Raw genomic sequence first — 27460 nt, forward strand, 5'->3', positions numbered from 1 at the left:
CCTCACACCTGGACGGCAGGAACCACAGGAGGAACACCTCTGACTGCTCTTCCTTAGAGGGGGAATAGTAATTTTCTGCCTTCATAGTTCGAGCAAGACAAAGCGGACGGGCTACAGGGACATGAATCCCTTTTTTGTATTTGCATGTGCTGTTTCCCAGGGAGGACAGGAGGTTGTTGTACCAAGTCGAGAGGCTGGGATTAGGTGACATTTACTGGAATTAGCTCCTTCTGAAGAGAAACACTGGTTATAAAGCAGGAGATGGTGCACACCACAGCAGCACAGCTCATATACTCGTCTGGTGACAACGGATGACATGTCTAATACTCATGGCTCAGATCCTGCATCTGTTGAAGTTAAACAGTCGTGGTGACGCTTGTGTGCTATTTCAGACCTATCTGCAGAAAAAAAAAGAACCACCATTTAGATGATACTATGAATCTGATTATTTTGTGATTACATTGCCTAATCTGTGATGGGTATAAATTTAATTAAGCTGCCTCCACTCCTCAGGATGATATGATGTCATATATGCAAAAAATGCAAACTTCCTATATTCTCAACATGTTTTTCTAGCAGCTTGGAGGTGTGTTTTTCCACATTTGAGCAGTTTTCATTTTCTACAGAAGAACAGCTCAGTATTAATAGTAGAAAGATTTGAGAAATGAAATGAACTAATAAACCTTTTCCCAGCACTGGGAGAACACAATACCTTGCCATGGTGAGAAGGAAATTCTCCATCTTGCTGGGAGAACAAATAACTTCCTGTGCAACAGATTAAGGGCTCTTGCACAACTTTCTTCTAAAACAGAACATTAAAAGGTTTGCAAGAACATGCCAGAGAAATGAGCCTGTATGGGGAATTCATCCCATCTTTCCAGTTTGTTCCTGCCGAGCTCTGCAAGAGCTGTTTTGTGGTATGAATACAAAGGTATGTTGGTACAGGTTGGGGAAAATGCCCTGGCTTACGGAATCAAAGACAGATATCTGATTTTACGCTTTCTTTTTTTTTTTTTTTTTTTTTTTACAATGGCAGCTGCTGTATGTATTTCATTGACAACGGCTGTAAAACCAGATGTCATATAAAGTACAGCTGAGGACAACTAGGAGCAATAGAAGGAATTTACTGCCTGTGTTGTATTAACAATACAACAACTTCTGAAAGGATCCATCCGGTGACACAAAGCAGGAGAAGGGAAACTGTTGCATGAGTTTCATCAAACAGCGTGTTGCTATTTATCTGCTCTGCCTCGCCACTGCATTTGCTTCTTTCTACATCTGAAGCACTTTCTGTTAATATTTAGGTTATAAAATAACCTCGTCTGTCACAGCTGCTACTTCATCTTTAGCAGAAGGCTAGAAGCTAAATGCCATCCCTAAAGTACTAATCACTTCTTGGAAACGATGATTTCAAGCTCAGGGTCCCGAGGTGCCGTGGTGGCCCTACAGCCTGCTGCACGCCCGTGCCTCTCTCCCCCCGCTCAGCCCCTGCACCCCATTGCCTCGCTGCTGCCTCCCCCCTGCCAAACTGCATCCCCACGGCCCCCAGCTCTCCTGTGTCCTGGCCTGGAACCTGGGAAGCCCCAGGAACCTGGGGCTTGCTAGCAGGAGGTGGCACAGCCTGCTGTCTGATGGGGACCGTGTCAGCACAGTAGGTTTTGAGTGGCAGGTGACTCTATTCTAACTGAATCCAGCAGATTCTCATTCACCCAACTGTTTTCTTCTCCTTACTGATCCTATTAGTAGAGAAGGGGAACTAAAAGAACATCAAAAGCTGCCTGAATAGTTTTCTTGAAGGGAGACACGTACTGCCTGCTCCTCGCTCGCAGCCTTTTGGGTTAGCTAGCAGTGCAAGTAACCATGAGGCAGCTCACGGCTCAAATGCCAGAGCACTGCAGCACGAGAGCTGAACAGCATGCCTAAGCTCACTGGTCACGGTGGCACGCACTGTTTTTGGCTGAAAGTGCTCAGTCACGAAAGAACAACTTACACCTCTGCCTCTCCACCTTTGTTTCAACAGCGCCCATCCCTTGCGATTCCCCTCTCCCTTCCGAAAGCGGTGTTTGGGTGTGCCGCACACCGTGGCAGAGATTTCTGGAACAGCATTTTTCTCTCTCTTCAGCTGTTTGCATTCAGTAACACCTTGGCCCTGCTCTTTAAGTCCCATGCTTGCTGATCTGTTTACTTCAGACAGTGACGGTGGCTTCAACGGGGAGACGAACCCCCTCCTGCTGCTTGTGGGTACGGGAAGCCTGGCGTGAAGGCCTTCCATTTCACCTGGGAGAAACCATTTGCTCCACAGCCTCGGCGCGCCGCGGCCGCGAAGGTTTCCTCAAGCTGTTTTTGGCTGCCGGTCCTGCTGGCTCTGCTGTACGGGCAGGGAGGCAGGCGCCGAGGCGCAGAGCTGCCCGCTGGGCTCGGCTTCGCTCTCCCGGGAGGGCTTGGCCCAGCGTGGGGCCTGGCACGTCCTGCAGCAGGGACAGCAGAGCTGAGCCTGGAGGCGAGGGGCTGTACGGAGAGACGGACGCTCAGGACGACAAAGAAAGCTTGCTTTTACTCCTAAGTCCGTGCAGGAGATCCAGGGAGCCACAGGAAGGGGAGAGGAATGCCTCTAGCTCCGTCGCCTTGCTTAGAAGTCCGTCCTTTAACGCCAATGCGAGCACCCGCTGTCAGAATTTGGTCGGCTCCATCAGGTGACGAGGAAGCCTGCAGCCTTCCCGCGAGGCAAACAGATCCCATCCCAGCAGGGAGGGGGCAGAAACTGCTGATTCATTTGCAAAACGCTCTGATCCCAGAAATCCTCTAAGGCCACGTTATGCAATCTGCTGCCCTGATCAGAGCCCGCCAGGGTCCCACTCCTCTCCTGGCAGGACGACAATGGAGGGACCAGCAGTGGCCAGCAGTGTCCCACACAGCCCCTAGCCAAGGAAGGTACGGGACACGTCGGCTTTCCCAAGCTCCTATTTCTCATTTGTGGAAAGACAGACATCTTGACCTCCCAGGAGCCGGGTCAGCCATGGGTTTTGATGTTAAGGGTGTGCACAGCTAGCTTGTGCTTATCATACAGGCTGCGGAAACGTGTTCGGTTTTGCTGCGAAGCAGTGATGTGCGGTGTTTTATAGGTGACATTACTCATCATAAGGACCTGACTACACTTTGTTGCTTGACATATAGTCGATGAATGGCCAACTAGATAAAACTAGCTAGGTATATGTATGTCTTCCCCTATCGCAAATGAGCTGGCACATAGAGACGTGTTTCACTCATGGGAATAAGATCTTTACCACGCCACATTACATTGCCTTTGCTAATATTTGACTCAATTTAGTCTTTCAGTCTATGTCTGATGGTTCAAATTAAAGATGAGATTCCCTTTAGCCAGTGTTGTCAACTCTTATTATTTTTTTATTGTCATTTTCACTAAGTCTGGTGTTTCTCTGAGCCCTGAAGCCTGAAGTGGTGTGATTTTTTTTGGAGAATCTCAGCTTTCATTACATGAAGAAAAGTCTGATCTCACGGTTACGGAGAGCCTGAGAAGGCTCAAAAATAAAGCAAGGAGTGAACTCATTATGTATCACTGCTTCAAGTCTCATCACTGCTTTAGGCTCTGTATTGCTTTCTAGTTTTTCAGTCTTTAGAATGATTTTGAATACAGGCTTCACTCTCACGTGAAGCTGGTTTATTCTTTGGGTAATTTTTACAGGTAACTTGTGCCAAAGGAAATGAAGAGAAGAAAAAGCCTTTATTGGATTGCTGTAAATTTCTCCACTTTTTCTATGATCTCAGTAATGTTTGCCATGTTCTATCTTTGCGGAGTGCTTTTTTTATGCACTTTGAGAGACAGCCTCAGTGAAAAAGTAAAAGGGTTATGGGAGAGAAAAAGACTTAACAGAGCTCCCGGCCTAATTCACAAAAGAAAACACTGTGGGCTCCACAGACATGGGCAGAATTAAACCAACATAAATTTATTTTAACCAGAAGAAGGTGTGGAGAAGGACGACAACGGAGCCTCTGAGCAGGACCAGGCCCTGAGGCCAGCCTGGGTACCTGGGTTCAGGACAGCGCTTCAAGGGAGGCTGGGGGGGAGCAGCCTCCTGCCCAAGCCGTTCTGGTGAGGGATGGCAGTTGCGTGCACTGACAAGTCAGGAAGCCAGCAGATCCTAGCAGCTCGGAAAACACATGGAAATTGTAGCTGGACTCTTTTACCAGCAGTCCTACAACCAGTTTTCCTGAAAAGATGCTAAAATACTAGTTTATGGAAGCTATGTATTTTTACAACTATTTTTTCAGCTGTCCAAAACATGGTGAATAGTATTTTCTCTAAACAATTTTCAGGTAATTAAAATCTAAAAATTGTTCAAAACACAACTCATCAACCGAGGGACAACAACTACTGCTCAAACATATATGCTGGCAGCTATGTGTGCATTTACTTTTCCATCTACCTTACTGGTAGCTACAGATAATTGCTAGCTAAGATTTTTCTTTTCTAATCTTAAGTGGAGAACCTTTCCTAACCAATGTGGTCTTAATTTTGACCAGCACCCTGGCAAATCCATCTGGATTTGTTTCAATGAGAGGAACACACTCTGGTTCGGACTGTGACTTTTCAGGCTGACTGCTCCTGGAGGAGACATGATGCGTGGGCTGCGCAAGTCCAGTATGTGAAGCACAGCCAAGGACTCCGAGATCCATTTCTCATGACAGGTATGGAGACTTCACTCTTGCTGCTGATATCACATTAGATCCACCGGTGTCCTCCACAGAGCTACCCTTCTCCATGAAGACCCTTCAGTCCTCACAGCACCTCTCGAGGGGACTGGGGATGCAGTGCAAGCTCGTATGAAGGGCTCCTCCAGCAGCGGTGTGATGGGTGGCCCCTACCTCGTTGCAGAAAACCTCACGAGCTACAAGCACACAGCCCATCAAGTTCATCAGCGACTTAGCCCCTTGTCCTCTCTCCCAGCAGGAATGAGGGGGTTCTCCCATACACCCCAACTTCAGGGCTTTTCTTCAACTCACAGCTTTCGGGAAGCCCCAGCTTGGTTGCTCTAGCCGACTGCACCCCTGCAGCACTGCCTGGTCCCTGGTGGCCGTGACGCATGGTGTCCCCTGAGCTCTGGTCCCTCCTCTGGAGGGGTGACAACCCCTCAAGGGAACCTGTACCTCACACACTGTGCTGCAGGAGGCAGGACCTGAAGCGACTGGGGGCTGCTGCACATGCCTCCCCGCGGCATGCCACTGGCCATCCCTCTTCCCTGGCTGTGCCCGGATCTCACCTGCGTATCTTAATTCTCATCTGTTTTCGCATAAGATACGTTTTAGCCCTGCAGCATTGTGCTGCTATGACAACAGGCTTGCACTTCTGCTGCTTTCACGCCCTTGTTTTTCTTGTATTAGGACTCTTCCCCTCGTCTTACAGCCTTGCTCTGAAGACATGACTTCATCCTTTTTTTTTTTTTTCCTAGCAAAATGCACTATTTGTTTTGCTGACAATTTCTCTAGAAGCACTGTTAGTGCTGAAGCTATGCAGAGAAGGTGAAGACTACTATATACATTGCTAGATCCACAGCTGGCTGGCTGCCTCCAGGCCTTCTGAAGTACCTTAAGTTTTAAAATGCAGGGTTGGGTGCCTTACGCTAGTCAGAGCTGCACCAGCCCCAGCCTTCAGCTCTGCTACGGCCAGCACTGACTTCTACCAGCTTTGAAAACAATGGCTTCAGCGTGCCATGTTACTACAGCAAAGCAATTAGAAATACCACAAACACAGGAACATAAATATAGCTGGTTCCTCCACGAGTTTCCTCACACGTAGAAAATAAATGAGGAAATCTGGAAGGCCTGCGGACAGAGCATGCAGGCACACACATGGGCAGACATAGTAATTAGGGAGCAGAGAGAGGAAAAGAAACCCAAACAAGTATGAGGTCTGCAAAAATTTGAAGTTTGACTGTCTTGCTTTGCAATAATCAGAAGTTATACAGTGCTTAAATAAATGTGTGCTTATACATGAATATTTTAGTATTTGCTTGCACGTGCAAATAGGTATTTAATCAGTGAACTAGACACATTGATGGCCAGTTCATAGGAGAGAGGCAATGTGTAAGCACTGTCTGAAAATATGTAGTTAGGACAGTTTCTTTCAAAGAAATAAGCCTTCAACTACACATTTTTGTCTAGGCAAACTGTAAATAAAATCCCTTTTAGGAAGGCATGTCACATTTCATTCCCTTTTCATCTGTGCATCATAAGTAGAGTTATTGCTAAAAAATATTAGTACTGTGTTAATGTTATAAACACAATAATATAAGTAGAAGAGAGTCTACCCTGCAAAAAAAGAAAGCTTTCATTACGAAAAAAAAAAGTCTATTGTAGTACAATGCAGTTAAATGGCTCTAATTATGGAGGAACAAACAGGCTCAAAATGTCTCAAATCCTGGCTAAGTCAGAATATGTTTTCAGGGCTTCAAAACATCTGGCTAGGTCCATATTTCCAGCCAGTCTTTGTGCCTTCAACCTCCCAAGTTTCTAGCTGCAAGTGGAAATATCGCAATGAACTGGCAGGGGGCTGCTCTTACGCTATTTTTAGGCTGGATTCTAGGCTTAGATGAGCTGTACAGAATTTACATTAGCATTTGAACTTTTGCGCAATGGTTCACACCAAATATCCAAAATTATTTTTGTTTCTCCAAGCACTTCTTGGAAATACAAGGGTAACAGCAGACTTTCTTCAGCTGAGTGTTCATACTTCCTCTCTCTCTTTCTCTTGGCAGAGTGAAATCTTGAGGAAGAAAGAGGTCCTGCACTTGGACAGCAGTGGATGCAGCTGCCCTGTGCGCAGCTGTAGAGCAGGTGGAGCAGCGAGCACGATGTCACCACTGCCCTCCAGCACATCCCAGCCCCAGGATGCATCTCTTGCATATTCGAGACTCTCTAGAGGCTTCTCTTGGACCATCCATTCCAGGACATGTTTAGGTTTCTCCCCTTCCTCTCTTCTGCAGATGGCTAGGACAGTTGGAAACGCAACGGATGGCAGGCACAGAAACACTATAAGCATTTACGGGGAGTTATGAGAACTACGGATGGAGATTTACTTTTATACAAACAAAAACGGTACTCAGCATTGCCTCCAAGCCAGAACTATGCTAGCAGGCAGCCACATGCCTCCCTGCTAATTAGCAGGAGAGACCTTCCATGGAGCAGCTTGCGTGTCCAGCAAGATGCGCCGTTGCCGGGTGGGCAGCCAATGCCACACTGGCACAGGCATCCTGTGCCCCACGACTGCTCTTGCCTGGGGAGTGCTGCCTGGGGTCTGGGCCCTTTCCTAAATCTCTACCTGGCCAGCCAGTGGGGTGCTGCACAGCTGTGGCAGCTGACAGCTTCTTGGGCTGACAGCCAGTCCATTAGGAACTGCACTAAGCCAACCAGGGTATTTTGAAGAAGCCACCACAGAAGTTATTATAATAACCAATTCATTAATTAGGATACTAGATTGATTAACTTTTGACAGTGCCACTAAGCTCTAACTGCTCAGACCCCAAAACTGCATAACCCGCATAACCCTTTACCGGGGGGGATGATAATGGAAGCTCACTTCTTCCTCTGCCGTAGCCAGAGAAAATCTCCTTCTCTTCCCCTTCCATGCGACCAGGGTAGCAGTAACGGTGAAGGCTCGTTCCCTCCCCTCCGTGGCTGGTGATGTAGGATATGGCCAGCAAGGGAACCTAGAAAGGGTGCTGCAAGAGCAGCCGGTGCCTGCCTGAGGCTACCTTGGGTCTCCCGTCCACCTGCGAGCGGGTGGAGATGCAGCAAGAGCCCTACGGGAGGAGCCGAGGCCTCTTCTACAGCAAAAGCTCTTCCCTGGGGAGGTCATCCTTCCCCTGAAGGGGAAAGGTAAGTAAATGCTGCCTGGGGGGTTCTCTGCCCTGACTGCACCCCCATGGCAGCATTCAGAGGCGTGCAGGTGGGATCACCCCCGGTCCATCTGTGGAGCAGCACTGGCTGGCTTTGGGCTGGGGGCAGGGGGCACGCTGCAGATGCCTTCGCTCCTCTCTGCCCTCCGTGCAGCCGGATACGCATAGGAAAACCTTGATGGACACCTTTTCCCTTCCTCCTTCTCTCGGTGAGTCCTGCTGACACAGAATGATGTAGCCCTGCATCACCACCAGCATAACAATACTGGGAGCTGGGAGCTCTCCCTCCTGTTTCGCTGGGTTTCGACCCCGCTGGGCCATCCACGAGGTTGGACGGGCAGCTGCCTGAGCCCGGCTCTGCCCGCAAACAGAAAAACATTCAGGACAAAGGCCATAATCTGTTCTGCACGAGGCACACTGGAATTAATTAGATAAGTAAAGAGTTGGAAATAATGCATCAAATACGCCTGACAATGTCAGATTAACAGTATGAGTAAACAGTCAAATGGCAATGCCGTTCATTATCTCACTAAATGAAAAATAATCATTTTGTTGGCAAATTCTGTCTGTTAAAAATGAGGCAGCATTAAACACTGACAGAACTTTCTAAGTTATAGCTCTTCCGCCGATATGATAAATCTTATGCAGAAGTTTGCTTGTGGAGGGATTCAGAGCAACATTTATTTGTGTGTCACTGTGCTATCGATAAAACTACAGATCTCTGGAGAAAGCAGTACAGAGAAAAAAATCCATTATCATTACTGTCCTGTGACTGAGTAAATGTGCATACACTGGATGCGAATGCAATCCGCGGTACAGGAAAACGAAGGAATGAAAACCGTTTCTCTGGAGTTTTCTCGTTCACCGGTACCGTTTCTGTGCCTGTGCTCAGCCAGCCTGTGCTCGTTAGATCTGTCTGCTGATTACCGTTGGGTAACACGTTAACAGCAAGAAAAGAGAAGCGGAAAACAGCGAGTGGCTCTGTGCTACAGTCCTGCATGTGGCTACGGTGGAAATAGAAGAGAAATAAATCCACTCTAACAGTTATTTCCTTGTTTAGTAAAGAGCGACATCTCCCCAAAGTCTCTCACAAGCGGTATGTGCACCTTTTTTTCTTTTTTTTGGTCATTTGAGAGGAGACACTCCCTGAAGCTATTAAGAAGAATTAGCGTTGGCTTTTGCAGGGTCTGACAGCCTGACATTCAAGGAAAAAGGGGAAAAAAAAAAAAGCCATGCCGAGCCTCTGGGGTTTCCGTAAAGCAACAGGGAAAACGTGCCGGGCTGAGCCAGCCACACCTCTGCCTCTCTGTGTGTGTTCGGTCGTTCGGCACCCTTTCCCTCCGTGCACCCGACCCTCTTAACACCCGGTTTTTGCATCCGTCCTCCTCGCTTCTCCTTCCCAACCCCTTCCAAACTACTCCGGCGCAAGCTGGCATGCCAGCTCGGGCACACGCAGGTTGCCGACATGTTATGGCACACGGTGCGGCGAGCCGTCCTGCCAGGTACTCGCACGCCCAGAGCCCTCAAAGTGACACGGGGGGACGCCGCCGGGGGAATTGGGGTGGCCGTGGCGCTCCTCACCTCCCCGAGCCACCCGCAGCGCCACGGGGGGCCGGGAGCGAGGAGTGGGGCGTCTCCTTTGGGCGCTTTGCTCCGGGGCACCGTGCGATGGGGAGGGATGGGAAGGGGATGAGGAGGGATGGGAAGGGATGGGAAAGGATGGGAAGGGATGAGAAGGGATGGGAAGGGATGGGAAGGGAATGGGGAGGGATAGGAAGGGAGGGGAAGGGGATGCCCGCATGCAGCACCCCCAGAGCATCCCCGGTGCCCAAGTGCTCGGCAAGTTGGAGCGGGGCAGCGGTGCTGGTGGGCAGCATCACCCGGGGCGAGGCGAGGCGAGGCGAGGCAGGGCGCAGGAAGGAGGCAGCGGCCCCCGCTCCGCTCCGCTCCGCTCCGCTCGGCTCCGAGCCGGGCCGGGCGTCCCAACTGTTGCGGGGGGCGGCTCGGAGGTGCGGGCACGGCGGGGGCCGGGGCCGGGGCGCCGGCGCGGTTACCTTGAGGATGAGATCGGTGTGGTGCTGGTCCAGCATGTTGGCCTTGCGGAAGGAGGTGATGATCACCCTGCCGTACCTCCCCGGCGTCTGCAGGTCGGAGTAGAGCCGGTGCTTGGAGCGGTTCACCGGGAAGAGGCTGTCCACCAGGTTCCTCTCGATCTTGGCCAGGCTGTGCGTGGGGGCCAGGAGGTGCTCCACGCTCTCCTCCACCTGGTAGCGGCTGAAGCTGGCGCCCAGCAGGATGGAGATGAGCACGGGCGCCGAGGCGAAGAACACCGGGTGGCTGGCGACGAAGTGGCCGAGCCGGGAGAAGGACGTCCCCAGCCCCCTGTGCAAGACCTGCCGCAACATCCTAGTGCGGAGGGCGCGCAGGAGGGCGAGCGCCGCGCCGGGGCCCCCGCGGCTCCCCCACGGCCCCCGCAAGACCATGGGGCAGCCCCGCCGGGCGCCGCCTCCCCGCCGGCCGCGGCTGCGGGGGGCCGGGGGCCGCCGCCGCCGCCGCCGCCGCGCGGGTGCGTGCGAGCGGGGCGCGGGGGCGTGCGCGGGGCGCGGGGGCGTGCGCGGGGCGCGGGGGCGCGCCCGCCTGCCGCCTGCGCGCGCGGGCCCCCGCCCCGCCCCGCCCCGCCCTGCCCCGCACGGCGCTGCCGGAGCCCCGCGGCCCCGAGCGGCGGCGCGGACCGCCGGGGGCACCAGCCCCGCCGCCGCCGCCGCCCCCCCGCCGCCCTCAAGGGGGAAGGCGACGGCGACGAAGGGGCCGGCGCCGCTCGCCGCTCCCCGCCCCCGCCGCGGAGTTTGCGCGGGGCCGCCCGCAGACTGCTGACTAATCCCCCCGCCGCCGCCGCCGCCGCCGCCGCCGCCGCCGCAGGCGGGCCGGGCGCCCGCAGCCCTCCGCCGAGGGGCCGCGCCGGGCGGCGCCTCCCGCCGGGGCCGCGCTCGGGACGCCCCGCCCCGCCCCGCCCCGCCCCGGCACCGGCACCGGCACCGGCACCGGCACGGGCACGTCCCCGCGGCGGGGGCTCCCCCGACGGCCGCGCCGGCCCGCGGCCCCCGGGCTGCGGAGGGCAGGGCTGCCCCTGGAGGCCGGGCCCCGCGTTTGTTGGAGCCCAGCCGGGGCGGGCCGGGGGTTCCACGACCCGGCCGGAGGGAAGTTTTGCGGCCCGGCAGCCGGTACACCTGTTGCTGCCTGAAGCGGCGGCGGCTCCCGGCTTGGGCTGCCCCCGGGCCGGCATTGCCCGCAGACCGACAGCCCCTTGCGTTTCGGTGGCGTCTGACCCGAGCTAACGCGCGGTCACGGGCGCTTCGCCTCCTTGACACCGTTCCCGTCTCCTCGCTCGCAGCTGGGTCGCGCAGCCTGAATGCCAAACTCTGCCCGTGTTTCGGTGCCTCTGACGCTCGGCGGAAAAGCGCCGAGTTATGGCCACTCGTGCCCCCGCTTCCCCCGATGCTCCTGGCTCGCCGTGCCCAAGGCCGGCACGCACTCGGGAGGCTGCCCGCAGTGCCAGCCCGGCTGCTTCTTGCCTGCCGAGGCCAGGGATGCGGGTGTTTGTGCTGCGGGCCCGCGCCTGCTCGGCTCTGCTCCCCGCTGCACCAGCCCCAGATCAATCGAAGGAGAACAGTTCATTTGAATAAAATCAGAAGAAAACATCAAAGATGGAAACAGCAGCCGAAGCACAGACAAAGGAGACGATTTGTCTCAAGTCTCCGCAAAGTTCAGCAGCAGATCAGGACACGGAGCCCAGGTCTCTCGTCTCCCCACAGAGCTGCAGGCAGATCGAGCAGAGGTTGGCTTGTGTTACTGTTAGGGTGAAGCATCGGGATGTGCCTGGTGCCTTTTGTCATCAGCAACGAGCAAAGAGCTTTTGTCATTGCTACTGGCAGTGTCATTTGTGCTGGTATTTTTTTTTTTAGGCTCCATTAAGTGATTTTTATTTTATCATTATTAAGAATGAAGGGGACTATTAATTATTTCAGTAACCAGCCAGTGGCTGATTCACGAGTCTTGCAGCGTACCTCAGTGAAACCAGTATGAGGACCTGACATCGGGCCCAGTTCTCAGCACGTTACGGTGGGGGAGCTGCAAGGAGAGGAGTAGCTGGGTCTCAGGTGCTACTCTGCGAGGAGCAAAGCCTGGCCGAGCAAAGTGCCACCCTCGCTTGTAGGGGAAATCCCCAGTAACTGGAGCTCCTGGCAGCAGCCTACAGGGCAGCGCGCATTCACCGGCTGAGCAACACCCAGCTCTGCGTGTCCTGTGGAGGAAATGGAAGGGAGGGCAGGATTTCTGTCACGTATGTGTGCTACTCTGCTACAGCCTTGAATGGCCCTTTGCAAAATAGATAACGATGTCTCATTGCTCTAGAGTGTTTCCAAAGTGAATTAAGGCGAGAACGATGGGAAGAGATGACCATACGATGAGGTGCAGATACTGGGAAGAGGGATAATGAGGGGGAGGACAATATGATTATGTCCTTTCAAAGCGAACGCCTCAGGGCAGCTACTTTTGGGGACAGAGTGTAAAAGGGAGATGGGGAAGACATGACTCAGAGAGACGGCACCTGTGCAGGGTTCAAGTCTGCTCTCAAGAGCAGACCTGTCCCCTGTGAAGCACTGTTATCGCTCAGACCTGTGCAGACAGCCTCGACCGACGCTCGGGAGCTGTCAGGAAAAGAGAAGGCCAGACGGGTCCTGTTGGTTTAGCACGAGGCCAAGCTCTCTCTGCTGGGGCTGAAAGGCTTGGGTAGGCTCCCCACAGCCCAGGCCGCAGGGCTTTAGGTCTTTGCAAGCGCCAGAAGGATGCTTTGAACAGCCAGGAACGAGCATCTCTCTATGCATCTGCTCCAATCTTGTCACAATAGCAAATTTGAAAACTAACTCGAGAGGAAGGAGTTGGCAAGGCTTTCTTTAAAATAACCCCTTCCTCCTACCTCCCCAAAAGGGGTCCTGGGAAAGCAAAAGCTGAGAAGCGATGGAGGGGGAGGGTTTCTGGTGAGTGACTTCAGATGAGTGAAGAGGGCCTAGGGGAAAGGAAAGGTGGCAGGAGCATCTGGGATGGCTGTGGGAGGTATGCAGAAAGTCAGGATTTTGCGTTGTTTAGTTAGGCATGAGGAACCGGAGAAGATATTTTAGGAGTGTCTGCATGGGATTTAGTGCTGTGAACGGGGAATGATTTTTGCAAGAGAGCACTGAGCAACGTGTGATGCAGGTTCCAGCTGGAGTTTGGAGAGAATGAGGTTACCCACAGTGAGGAGATGGGTAGCAAAGACTTTTTTTTGTTTTTGGAAAGGAACTATAAAAAGACTTGCAAGGAGAGTTTAATAATTATGGCCAGATTCTTAAGGGATGCAAAACATTTTTCACTGAAGTTCTCCATGTTAAGTTCATTTGTACCTGCTGAAAGCCTGGCTGGTGACGTGCAAAGCTGTTCTGCTTTGTGCCGAGGGATCAAAGCGACATGTGGCCAGCCCAAGGTGGCTGGGGAAAGCAGTAGTTGTCATTGCATCACCCAGCCGTGCTCTGCTCTGTATTGCTTGGCCTTAGGCCTGGGACCTGGGCCAATGCCAATTAAGTTGGTGAGGGCACAGACAAGGTTAATGATAAAGTTAATCTCCCATTGCTGATTGGTGAGAGAACCTCAGAACTGGTAGCTTGAGTTTGCAGTGAACAGAAGAGCGGAGCAGAAGCTCTCCTCCTTATTTCCATGCTGGGTCCCATGGCAGTAGGAGGATTATCCAAAAGAATCAATCTTTTCACTGATAAATGCTGCACTTCTACCGCAAAGATGGCAATTTGCTTATATCTAACAGGGCATTACAGAAGCAACCATGGGAAATTGTAAATTGGTCTTAGTGCAATTAATAGTTTGCATTTAATCACATTAACCTGTACCGTGACTTGCCTACAGCTGCAAGCAGGCAGCAAGGGAGAGCCCTGGACTGGGAGACAAGAGACCTGTGCTCTGTTCCTGATCTGCTACTGAACTTCACAGTCTGAGGACCTCAAAACCAAGGTGATTTTTTAACTCTGCAGCCAGAGAAAGACGAAATGATCACATCAGAATTTTTGGCATGTGTGTTCCCCCTCAGAACAAGTTTGCTGGGGCTATCCAGGCAATGGCTGCCTTGTTAACCCAATGTACAAACAACAAAGCCAAGGCATGGCCACGCATTTTGCCCCCTGCACCCACGGATTTCATTGCCAGGATTCAAGATGGCTGATCTCTTGCCTCCTGAAACAGGCTACTGGCAAAACCAGCCCTGCTGAAATTCTTTCTTTCGCATCCCTAAGCCCCTAGCGTTCACCAAATGGAAGGGAAAAAGGTGAAGATGAAGTAAAGCTACGGCTGTGCGCGCACTTTGCATTGCACTCCCCAGTGCCCTGACGTTCTGCCACCCGTGACAGGGCGTACCTGTGCTAATTGGGCTTGCTATTGCAGATCTTGGGAGAAGTCACAGGAACTGGGGGATCTTCTCGCATCAGCTAAAAGGAAAGAGATCCTCCCTTCTGGTGCTGCATGACAACATTTCCTTTTTGCAGCCTGTCCTGTAGAATGCAAATAGGTAAATGCTCTTTGCTGGCCTGTTCCTCCTACTAGACACAGAGACATATAAAAAGAATGTAAATCACCAAGAAATACTTTGACAGCTGGCACCTGATTCTTCCCTGAGTGCCCTGACGGTCACTCTTCGGCAGCTCTTTGCTGATTCATGAAGACTGCTAAGAGAAAGCGCGTGTGACTTATCTTTTATAGAGAGTAATAAAAGAGGGAAGTGCCCTGTGTGGCTGGAACTGCAGCTCTGTGGTCTGTCTCTGAGATGCTCCATTAGCCTGCTGCTGGCAGCGATGACGCAAAAATTGGAGATTCCCGGTTGTACCATTAGCATGAACGGACTGAAAAGCACAAACGGGAATGTCACAGGGAGCCCGTGCTTTTTCTTTGCTTGTATGAAAACTCAGTAGAGGGGAAGGATGATTCTGTTCCCTCGCACGTTGGCGCAGGCTGCACAAAAACACAGCTCTGCTTTTGTTTTGCTATTCTCCCATATTCTGTTAGATCTAGACTCACTTCTTAAGCTGAAGCCTTTGGACTGTCATTCTCTGGCTATATTTTTGGCCAGGCTCTCTGATTTTTGTGAATGACCGGATTGTTAATCATGGCCTCTCACCTGTTTATTTTAAAACAGTGACTGCTGTTGCCTCTCTCAGCATTACCTCTGGCCTTAAGGAAGGGTCTTTGCTTTGCCGTAAACAATAATGGCCTGGAAAAAAGTCCTTCATTGCAGGAAGGTGGATTAAGTTCTTATTTTGAAATGCAGTCTAAATGGTCCTGATGTACTGCAATGTAACAGCTAATATAAGCAGACGAGTCAATTTACAGCTTTCATACTACATTTTAAGAAACAAAACAAGCAGACAAGACAGCACAATAAATCTGCCTAGTGTCCCAGCCTGGTTGATGTTAATTGAATGCAGTTGTATCAGATAACTGGATGACGCAGTTTCCTAAAAATAGGAAACGCACCTATTTTGTCAAGAACATAAATTTGTCCAAGGAAATACAGGACAGACTTAAACAAGATATTCGTTGGGATAAAAGTCTGTGAACCAATGAAGGAGCATAGATGTTTATGTACTATCCTGCGTATAAAATACAAAGTTCATATTAGAATAACCCTGATGATACTAGAAAACCAATTATATTATTCAGGATTCAAGGGACAGAAAAAAAAAAAAGAAGTATCATTTATGGATAAAATTTCCAGGAAAGTAGGAATTTAAAATTTAATCATCACCATTAAGTGTGTAAAATTATGGCTTCTTTGCTTTAACAGTAAAAGCACTGCTTTAAGAGACAAGTTTTAGTATAAAACAAAACATTAGCTAGGAGTTTAGTAAATATGTCTGGAGACACTGAGATTTTGGCAGAGTGTATCTCCTAGAGTAGTGTGAATGTTTTTTTTTCTGTTTATGTGTCTTCACAAAAAACTGGGCAAAACAAGTAGGTTGCAAGTGAAAGCAAAAGAAAACACATGGAGCTATTGAAATAGGATTGCATTTGATTTCAAATTCAGGAATAAATGTATACATATACACATGTATACACACATATACATGTATGCAAACACGCATATACACCATATATATGTGCTTGTATATATGTGTATATAAATACTTATGTATATATATTTACACACAGGTTTAAGTGAAAGCAAGGGACATTTAAGTCATATGCTAGCCAAGCTTTTTAACAGCAATGTCTTTCTAATAGCAATGCAGAGTACTAGGGTCACCTAATAAGGGTGTAGACTTTTCCATTGCAGGATTTTAAAGGCAAGCTGGATAAAGTTGTAAGGTGCGACATAAGCATTGCTAATCCCACCTTGGGGTAGAAGAATGGACTAGGTGTCCTTCTGATGTGTCTGTCAGCCAGCACTATTTCCTGTGACTCTAGGATATAGCTGAAGAGTGGGTTAGATGTCTCACACACCTTTGATGAAGTATAATGTAAGAAAAATAGTCTGTGATTTGTGGATGCAGAAACACTTATTACCGAGATGGAGAACAGCTCTGTAGCTCACCTACAGGAACAGAAAACATGGGCTAGTTGGTAGTCCCTGGCACGGCAGCCAAGCTGTAAAGGCAGGGCTGGTCACCCTATTTCTCCCCCACTTACTGCTTCGCATTCTGACTTCTATCCCCTTTATAGCCTTTGGCTAGGCTTTGTGTCTCTAAAGCTGTTAGTAAAGAGAATTATCTAAATATAAATTACAGATATACAGCTTTGGGACAGCACACTCTGACTCAGAATTTTCTTCATACTGCTCTGTCACGTTCTTCCACCTGCATTTAGATTGCATATTGAGTCATATTGACAGTGTAGTTGGCTCTAAAGTAAGAGACCTTCAGTAAAGGACATTTAAAAAAACCTCTTATATTTTTCCCCAGCCTTTCAGAGTGTGCATGTGAACTGGTATCAGGTTGACTAGGTTTTAGACTATCACAGAGTTTTTGCATCATTTACAGGAGCAGCAGCGACTGTTGGTGGAAGGATAGACCAAGGACTGAAAGCTCCAGGAATCAGGTTCTACCACTTCGCACTGTCAATCTCCCCATGCCTTGGTTTATTTCAGATCAGGATGAGAAAAGCTGCCTCTCACAGGGAGTGGAGTGAGTGTAATCAGTGATTTAAGAGCATCTAGGAAATACAATGCGATACAGCAATATTGAGTTGTATTTAGACCAGAGAAGCCTTATTCATAAAATCATTCTTAATGTTCCCTTTGTTATGCTTTATCAATTGTTATTAAGTGCTAAAATGAGCCAAGTAATACAATGAAAATAAAGAAGTGAGTTTTAATTACTCTGTCCTCAGTCCATTTCTAGCTTCCCACAAAAATATGGATCCCTTATGACCGCTGTCACAGCACTGCCCCAGCTCTCCTTTCTCAACATATGCCAGGCAATTGTACCAGGTACATGTTTGTAAGAGTTTGGATGTGCCTCCATGCTGTTTCTCTGGTGTGCCTTGAGCTGCTACTGTCCTTTCCGTCTGTCACAAACATGCCGTTCTCTTGCATTGCTCTAAGTGCTTGTGAATGAAGTCAGGGACTGCCTACAGTCAGGAGAACATAGAGGAAAAGCAATTAGGATTTTTAAGGAGCAAAGCAAACAAGCAAAACAAAATAGCCTCCTTGTTTTAAAGCAGGGGAATGCCATTCACGCAGCCCTTATGTTAAATGTGATCACTAAAAATGTATCACAGCCCTTAAACAGTGCTTAAAAATGTCATTACTTGCTTACTCCATGTTGCCGTGTGGACAGCATGCAGGGCAGTAGCTGAAGATTTCTGGGCACTGTGTTAGGGTAAGCCAACAGTCTGTCTGGCTTTCTTTTTAAGCAATAAAGAGCTCCCCTGACAAAACAAGGAATGTACAGTACTGAAAGAAACCCACTGCAGTAAGTCACAGGTGTACATCTCGTGAACAGGTGAAATGCACGGAGCATTTGATGGAGAGCACTTACTGTTATGGAGCACATTTTCAGTGCAGAAGCCTTAGACATTTAAGCAGGCGGGTATGCAAAGTAAAGGAAACAGCTTCCTATTTATCTTACATGCTTTCATAGGAGTGGCTTGATTTTCTGATTGTTCCTGATGTTCCTGAGATAAAAACAGAAGCAGGGAGTTCTCCGACTGTACGACATACATTTGATCTTTACTGGGTTTTTGGTTGTGCTTTCTATGAAAGCTGCATTCCAAACAGCACTTTCCACCCATGAATACGAAATTATATTATTACTGTGAATGTAACGTGCTATTTCACATTTTAATCAAGGAGTTGGTGGTCTAGCCGGTTAAGTGCCCATCAGCATTAGATGACAATTAAAACAGAGTGTCAAAACGTAATTTTCTAAGGCAAATGTTTAAAATGGCACATGTGCCTATTTTTAGATCAAAAACCCTTATCAATCCGTACACTGGCTTTCTTAGCAAATACGAACGTGCAGACCATGGCAGTATGAATCATCAGCTTGCCTCTGATCAGAATTCAGGGTATGTTCTGGTTTGTGTATAATACTAATTGAGTTTGGCTTTGCACCTGAAAGCACACACTTTATTTTGACTGCATGGGAATATCATATGAGGAAAGACTGCTTTATATTTCAATGAAATTTACTGTAAGTTTTGAGGAAATTATTAAGATTATTATTTTTTTTTCAAGGCTGCTGCAAGCATACATTTTAGTTCATAGGAGACGAATGTTATTCCTAATACTAAAAACAGTATTTCATTATTCTGTAATATTTATGTCATCTTAGTACTTAGAGCCTCCTCTTGCTGTTCCTGTAAAGTTTTTCCAAATTCACTAAATCATAATAATCTCAAAAGTCACTATTTGCACATGCTTAGCAGATGGTTCCTAGGAGATGACTGCTAAAACCACGCTGCATTTAGCATGCTCAGTTTGGGGCTTTGCAATTGCTTTTTTTGGAAGCCAGGGGCTGCTCTGGTCCCTGTCAATTCTGCTAAGTTCAGGGAGATTGTTCTCCTACATACATTTTTATGCATCCTCCGATGATATCATGGAAGGTGAATTGGTCTGACTGGAATGGAGAGGAACAGGGGTGCATGGAAATACAGAAATCTTAGGAAGCTGATGGGGAATAATGGTGCAGAGGGGAACTGGGACCAGCAGGTGGGATATATCAGTTAGAGAGTGAATCCCAGGCTTGGGGTGCACATTGCTTACAGGACTAGAAAATGAACAGAGAGATGTGCCTGTAACCACCAACAAACCTTCCTCCTCCTCCCTGCCTTGTATTCCTGGGTCTCCTCTGCTGCCAGAGAAGAGTACCAACAATCACAGCAAAGGGAGTGCTTCATCCTCCCGTGGAGTTTCCCTCTTAGCTAGCAAAGTCCGTATATTAGGAGTTCAGATCTGCCAATGGTCCCTCTGAGACAATACTGTACATGGGAATTCACACGTGGGATGGGAAGCCATCTGCTTTAACACCACGCCCTTCCACTATATACAGATGTATGTTTAAAAACATTCAGGTTGCAGACTCAAGCACTGAAACATTCAGAAACACATGATTGGAGATTTCGATACAACCTTAATTTGGCCTCAGTGTGCACACACATTGTACTTGCATGGTTACACATTTGCTTTTTTTTAGGATTGACCCCTTCCATACCAGGTGTCCAGGATCAATGGAAATCACGGAAATAGAGTTGCATGTGGAATGAGTCTGTTCCCTGGAGGCTAGACCCTGTGTCATTTGCCATAGATGATGGAAGGAAACTGTGACTGAGCAAAGCAGAAGCTATCAGGAAAAGAAGAGGAGGGATTCGTGAGTTACGTAGCTGTCTATCCTCTTGCAAATTAGATTTTGTCCTTGCCTTTTCCTGCTATGTCTGACTGCCTGGGGACTTTGACACTTGAGAGCTGGGAAGCACGATTTTGTCTGGGTGAAAACACAGGAGGAAAGTGCTTGACTGGGGAAGAGCTGAAGTAGAGTGGGTGAACTCAGCCTCAGCTCTTGAAATTTGTTAGCTGTCATCTTGTCAGGGCAGGGAGAGCCTCTAAGTGAAAGAGAAAATGAAGATAAGTAATGCTAATCCCTGGGTCGCTGATCTGCAGTCAGAGGTCCAGGAGGCTCAGAACGGCCTGGACAAAGGTGAATCTGGCTGCAGCCTGAGGGGGGAAGAACGGGGGCAGGATGTGAAGAGTAGCCAGGGTTTGGCACAATCAAGCTTACAGATGTGAGGAAAAAGGTAATTAGAAAGGGAAGCCTTCAGCAAGATGGAATTTGGGGTCAAGAGAGATTGCTAAGCTTCACTGTCTCATGGTAAAGCTTCATCATTTCTTCTCATTTACCACTGCTGAAGCTCTGCTGCTTTTAGCAGTCATTGGGGATGCCACCAGCTCGTCAATGCATCAGCAGCCGAAGGCTGTAAACACAGAGGATTACGTGGAAAAAAAAGTCGATTAGTTCTTGTAAAGAAAACAGGGCCTGCCATTTACACTGCCTGCAGTGTTGTGGATTTCCCTCACCTTAAGTTCCTGGAAAAAACCTGCAGAGAAAATCACTGGCGCAGGAGCACCGACTCCAGCCACCTCCTGAGTGGCGGCAAGTTAAGCATCCCCACTTTCGCATGGCTCTTGGCAGCCGTCGAAGTCCAACACCACCACACAAAACGTTACTGCATCCTGATTTTGTCGTAATGCTCATATCAAATCCTGAATTTTCACCCCTTCCACGTTCTCCATTATTCTGGCCTCAGTTTCCCTCTGCTCCCTCCCCCTGCAGACCATCCCTGTGGCTCACACCACCACTGCCCCCACCACCCAGAGCCACGCAGGAGGGCCGCGCATTTCCCTTTTTGCGGGGAGATAAAGACGACAAGCCCCAAATAAAATAAAATATAAAGGTGGAGGAGGGGGAAAAGAGGCCGCGGGCAGCACCGGGCCCGCGGGGGCGGCCGGGCGGCGGCGGCCACGGGGCGGCGGTGTTGCGCAGCACTCCGGGGCCGGGGCCGTGAGGGGCCGGGGCCGGGCCCCGCTGTGCCCTGAGCGCCTCGGCCCTGCCGGGGGGCAGCGCCGCCATTTCGTGGCCGGGGGGCTGGGTGGCGTCCCTGGCCGGGCCCGTCCCAGCCGGGGTCCCCCCTCGCTTCCCCGGGCGGCTTCCCTAAGGTGCGGGGAGTTGCTGTGTGCACGCTGAGGGGGGCCGGACAGCACGGTGCCTCGGTGTCATTGTGTGAGAACGGGTGAAAAGCCGTGGGTCGGCCACTTCAGCTGCCGAGTTGGAAAAGCGGCTGGTGTTACTGAGTTAGGCTGCCTTAAGCGCGTGGGTGTTACCCAGCCAGCGTATCAAATACAAAGTATTTTTGCCCAAGAGAAATGGCCAGGCTGGATTTATTTATTTATGTATTTCCCCCCCACACACCTCGCAGGTGGACAGGCGGATGCAGTTGCAGAGCAGGAAGGCAAATCCAAAGCCACGGAAAAGCAGGGCAGAAGGCTGAAGCAGCCGGGGATGGCTCTGGTGCAGCACTGAAGTGTAGGAAGTCGAAGCATTTCTGAACAGCAGCAGCAGCAGCAGACGAGTGTCTCTGAGCAAGTGTCAGAGTGTCTTGGCAACAGTACAAGATGTCTGCAACTTTCCTTCACTTATGCAGAAAACACGTCATGTAGGCAGTGCAGTGGTGCGTGAACACAGCAGTGTAGGCTTGGTTTCGAAATTTTTGCATCAAGAGCAAAGGCTTGTTTGGTCAGTGTAGGGAGACTGAAAATTTTGTGACAGAGGCTATGGCATTTCTCTCTCTGACCATTAATTGGTTGTTACAAATCTGCAGTGCAGTCATGGTGTTCTTTTTTATTTTTTTTTTAGCTCCTTTCCTCTCCTTCAAATTATTTATTCTAATAGCAATATTAGTTTTAACTGGTGTAGAAAATGAACTAGTTTCTTTGGTAACCAAGTCAGTTAAACACCCACACAAAGTTAGAATGTGTTAGGTGCAGACATTTTCCCTTTTGGAAAAAGATGTGGGTTTTGAAAACCTCAGCAGTAGGGCAGCAGTATATGTTCTCAGCGAGTCGTTCCAGAAAAAGTTCCGTGTACCATATGCAGATTTATATCTAAGTCCTGATCTTTTGTTTATACACACATATGGAACTTGAATATATTACCTATAAATTGATTTCTCCAGTGACTTCACGATTATATACTTCTTTCTCTTCGCAGTATTTCATCCTTTCCACTTTCCCTCTTACTCTTCCCCATTTGTAGGGAATAGGTGGCTGTGAAACAGCATACAGTAGGAATACAGCACAGGTGAATAAGCTTGCAGATACATGCTGCATTACTTCCCACTTTGTGTGGTGCGGGTAAAAATGTGCACTATTGCTTTGTCTGCCCCCTGAAATTGTAGAGGTGAACCACAATGGCTTTTGTAGGTAGCTTCTTTTTAGGGACTTAAATATAAATGTGGCCTTCGTGTTCTTGGTAGTTTTTTGAAAGCAAATAGGTACATGCAGGATTAAAATTAATTTGTGAATATGAATTGTAACAATATGTCTAATAATCCCTGTCATACTGTTTTGATCACAATGAGTAGTTTAGTCTATAGCAGAAGCAGAAGCTTGGAGACTTTTATTGCACTTTCTCTAGAGAGACAATAAATCCCCCCAAATTAAAATGTACATTTTTAAACATACTTGTTCCCGTGTATGAGGCAGGATTGTACTAGTACCTGAGAACTGACAGGTAGTCATAAACAGAGGCTGAGCCTGACAAGGCCATTTCATTGTTCTTGTCTGAATGAGGTGTTAAAATGGAAACAAACAATGAAGAGTGAATTGGAAGGTTTTACATTCTTTGTTTTCCTCTTCTGAATCATCTGTCATAAAACAGAAAAGTAGGTATGTTTTTAGGTAAATATGTTTTTATGCTAATGCTATGACTTCTAATTGCAGTTCTTCTAGAGGGGGAAAAGCCTGACACAAATACAGAGAGCACCTGAAAGTACTCTTATGCAGTACTTGTTATTTCATAACACCCCTTTCTGCACTAAAACAAAGTACATAACACATTGTGCAATTCTGCACTAGAGAGCTGGAAAGGATGCATTTCCTACTTTACTGGAGACTGATGAAGATAAAACTGAGTGATAATGTAATAAACACTTTTTATAGTACTGCATATTTAAAAATTAATCCATTATGAATAAAAGGTAATGAAAACATTAGTTGTAAGGAAAGCTTGACTTGAAGAAAACAGAAACATATTGCTTATCCTCCTCTGGGTCACTTATGTCATCCTATGGCCACACCACTTTCTTAAGCCTGCAGGGAACATTTCCCTCCAGGCTTCTGCACATTCTGCTGTCTCCTCCTGGTGCCAGACAGTGTTTTCTGCAGCATCTTTCTCAGGCGCTTCCCGTCTCTCATTGCCATAGAGACAGTGTGTGCCTATTAGAGACAACCGCAGAGATGTGCTCACTCGAAACCAGGGATGGCTGGAGAAGGCAGACCACGAGCAGACCCGTAGGCTTCAGGTGCCGGGGAGAAGATTTTGTGGCAAAGTCCTGAACTGCATAGTTGTTTCAGTACAGAAGGGCAACAGGCTTCAGGAATCCTCAGCAGGCAAAGTGACCTCGTGAAATGCAATCAAAAAGCTTAGGGAACCCATTCCAATGCTCTGGGAACCATATCTGTACCATGTCCTATTAAGAGACTATTAAGAGTATAAAGAACTATTTGTATTAAAGATGACGCACAGCATGATTTCATATTTTTAGTAATAACCAAAGTGCTGTACATAGCAGGAAGCTAGGGCTTTTTAGAGAAGAGCTAGGCAAGAACTCAGGACAGCCTCCATCTGGCCCACGGCTTCTGTGCGGTCCTGACCAAATTGTCTCCCTCAGTTTCTTCTCCTCAGTTTATTGGTATTATTTTCTTTTTCCCTTTTGTAGGCCAAGTAGGATCCTATGGCTAGTGTCCAAGCTGATCTCCATGTGCATGCACACTGTGCAGTCACTTTCACATTTGCTCCAGAAAAGGCCTATGAAGCAAGCTTGAGCAGCCTTGGTGAGCCGCCGTGTTTGGAGAGACAGGCTCCATGCAAGGTGCCTCAAAGCACAGCCCACCACGAAGTATCTTAAATCCTAATACACAGTGACAGACAGTATCTGTAGTGTGTAAGCCTTTGCTTAGACCCAAACTTGAGCTAGCACAGCTACTGTAGTTGGGGTGTGTATGGTTACTCGTATGGTGAGTAGCAGCTATAGGGTAGAACATTGCTGAGCTGGTGGATGCCCTCTCCCGTGCTTGCAGGTAGAGAGCAGCAGGGAAGAAGTGGGTAGCAGAGTAGATCATGTCCCTACTTTCCCCACCTGGCCACTGCACTAGGGCAGCTGGGGTGGCACACTGCATCAGGAGCAGACCCAGGACACGCAGCACCCCTACGTGCAGGTGCCTGGTGGCAGGACCCGCGGCCCTGTGCTGGCTAAGCTGGTGTCCCCCAGTGCAAAGGCCAGGTTCACAAACGTGCACTCAAGCTGATGAAGCCTGAGTCTCAGTGGGGCCAATTATCTTCAGTACAGCAACACGTGGCAAAACGAGCTGCAGCTCTGCAGCCACCTTACTGGGTAGTCTGCTCGGGTGAATCTGTTGTGGTAAAACCACAAGGACAAGGGATGCAGCTGCCAGGAAGGAGTTGAGGTACAAAGGTGGTATCCATCATTGCTGTTGTTTCTGTAATGATAGCTAAAAATAGCAAAGGCCAGCATTTACAGATACAGTTTCTTATAGATATTGCAGCTCTTTTAGCTCCAGTTAGCTCCATTTTCCCACTCTTCCTTCTTTTCTCTCTTTATATGACGCGCATCTTAGACCACAGCAGCCCTCAAAAATGCATAAGAATATGTTAGCATGTCGGGCTGCAGTAACACTACTTTTATTGACTGTGAAGAGAAACCAGCTTGCAAGAAAACTTAGTGTAAACTGTACAAAGAAGCACAAGCAAACCTATGCCTACAAGGTGAATGAGCATGTAAAATGCCCAGGTGTAGCTGGAGAGGGAAGCATGTGCTCAGAGAAGGAGGTGATGGGGCACTATTCCCCAGCTTTTCTGCTCCAATCCCACTGTTGTGAATTAACAACTGAAACCCTTTATACTTCCCTCATTTAGGGAGGCCCTAGTGTGAGCATTTATTACTTTAGGGTTTGTGTTCATGTGCTTACATTTGTGTATTTACTCAAGACACAGCTGATGTTCCCACCTGGTATGAAGGTGAGGGAGGATGTGGTCACCTGCAGCACGTGTAAGCCCTTCTGCACATTTAGTGCCTGGGTCAGGCTTGGGCTTCCTCTTATTTGGAGTCTTGCAGCGTTTAGCTTGCCAAACAACACCAGCTCCAAAGTAAAAGTGTCTAATGTAGCAAAGGCTGCGTAAGAGCTTTACAGTGCTTTCATCAAAACTTGGATTAAGCTCATAATAATGGCCTTCGTGTGCTGCAAATACATTAACACACTTCTCGGAGACAGAGCCTGCTTCCATTACGCTGGTTCCTGTGGCACACAGAAATTACTGCCTACCAGAGAAGTGTTAAGTGAAATGTCGCCAGGGGATTATCGCCTCCCTTGCCTGCATGGCTTCGCTGAACTGAGCAGAAGAGGAGCTCCTGCCACCCTGCTAGGAAGCCTTGAGGAGGATACCTGGCTTGTGCTTTGCTTTAATTTAATTTAATTTTATTTTATTTTCAATAAGGAGGGAAGAACTGTTGTTTTACTCCATGTTTATTTCTGCTATTCTCATTCTCAACACTTCTAGCTGCCTTTGGAAAGCCTTGGGAGTTTTCATGCTGCTACGGCTCTCCATCTTCCCCTTCCCCTGCATGCTCCAAACACATTTCCAGCAGAGGTTCACTGTATGTACATTGCTTGCAACAGCCAACTGTAGGGTCATCGCTCGTATTTTTTGAGTTCATCGTATTCCTCATCTGGTTTTTTGCTGCCAGCACCAGCCAAGGTTTCTTGACCCTACGGCCTGGTCACTCTCACCTCCCCTGAGATTAATGTGCTGTGCTGTGAACTCTGCTCATTATTCACTGTGATCATTGCCTAATGGCGACTTACGCAAACCGGTGTCACCTCAGAAGAGGCGTGCGTGCTCCTCAGCTTGTGTACGCACACAGCTGATGGCAAGATGAAAATGGCTTGACAAGCTGGTATTTTAAGATGTTAGGTGGGTACAGCCTGGAGTGTATTTTGGCTGTGTAATGCTGTAGTAGCAGGGGATCATAAGACATTTTCTATAGAAAATAAAACACCTGGGAGAAAGATGCACAGATTTATGCAGAGATAGATTAAAACCTAATTGTGGTGCAGTGCTGATGCCAGTTTAAAAGGTTAAACATTTAAAATAACATTTGAGGCTTGCAAGCTTCTGTCATAGCAATACTATCTTGGCCAAGCTGAAGGTCTCGCCTCCTCTTTATTTTGCATTTTCCCACATGCTCCCAAGCAGAGAGGGCACCTGACGTACAGGAGCAAAGGGACAGCCCCTGCACAGGAGGGCAGGCTGTGAGCAGACACTGCCTGGGGCTGGGAAGAGGCTGCCGAAGAGCACAGTGGCAGGGAGCTTGTGAGGGCTGCAGGCCACTGCGCCATGCACGCCTGCCAGGTAGGCTCCCTCTTCCGGCCCTGGTAAAGTGTCATCTAATCTCTGTGAGGGAAATGAAGATCATAAGCAGGCAAATAGATGCGAGGGAGCAGAGAAAGGGAGGTGGGGAAAGCAGGGATGACATCATTTCCCACGGTAGCATGTACGTATCGCAGGGTCCATTTAATTGCAGCCGTCCTCCTCCCTGTCTTTACCCTGCCACCCCCTCTCCAGACAGCTTGTGTGGGAACTGGAGTGAGGCAAGGGAGATGCTCTGGGAGTGAACTGAATGTAAAGAAGTGCGTGGAGCAGAACACGAGAGCTTGGGAAGAGCACCAGATGCAGGGACACAAACAAGCAGATGTCCTGAGGTGGGTCAGCGGCTGAAGGTGACTTTTGAGTAAGCACCATTAATCCTCAACCAAGAACCTTTTCAAAATTGTAGTCAGGCTTCCTCTATTTAGAGAAATTAGGGCTGGTTAAGTTGGTGGTGCTGGCAAAGCAGTGATGGTGGGGGCTGCAGAAAAAGTCCATGTCACAGAGGAGGCAAGGAGGTGTGTGGGACCATGTTACTGCAGGCACAGCTGAGGAGTCTGAACTGGGCAGCCGCAGCACGGAGGAGATGCCTGCCCGTCCAGTTGCACAGCCAACACCTAGACAGCTTTGGCCTCCTGTAAGGCCTCCTGTGAGAGACTTCATTTTCTGTGACCCAGCTTCCATACCTGCTCACAAACAGCAGTGTGTTTGTCAGCGCCGTGGGAGTTGGAGCATCAGCGCTGCTAAATTGCTGTGAGCTCTTCGGGGGGACAGTGCTATGAAAAGCACTTTAGTCAA

General features: G+C 48.8%; 1 protein-coding gene across 2 annotated transcripts in view; it reads right to left on the bottom strand.

The window, feature by feature from the left end:
- PTCHD1 (patched domain containing 1) overlaps nt 1-10539 on the bottom strand; it is a 37022-nt gene extending 26483 nt beyond the window's left edge. Inside the window, exons 1-2 of one of the 2 annotated variants that reach the window (XM_066980824.1) lie at nt 9968-10106; nt 216-398 (exon numbers count right to left, since the gene is read on the bottom strand). In XM_066980824.1, coding sequence (XP_066836925.1) covers nt 216-290 — 75 coding nt within the window. In that variant the 5' untranslated portion in view covers nt 291-398; nt 9968-10106. Of the gene's footprint in view, nt 1-215; nt 399-9967 lie in introns of both variants that reach the window. The other variant, XM_048046004.2, reaches the window with a different exon arrangement.
- Nucleotides 10540-27460: the final 16921 nt, after the last annotated feature.

This window comes from Anser cygnoides, chromosome 1 (genome assembly GCF_040182565.1).
Source record: "Anser cygnoides isolate HZ-2024a breed goose chromosome 1, Taihu_goose_T2T_genome, whole genome shotgun sequence".
In the NCBI taxonomy this organism is placed as follows: domain Eukaryota; kingdom Metazoa; phylum Chordata; class Aves; order Anseriformes; family Anatidae; genus Anser; species Anser cygnoides.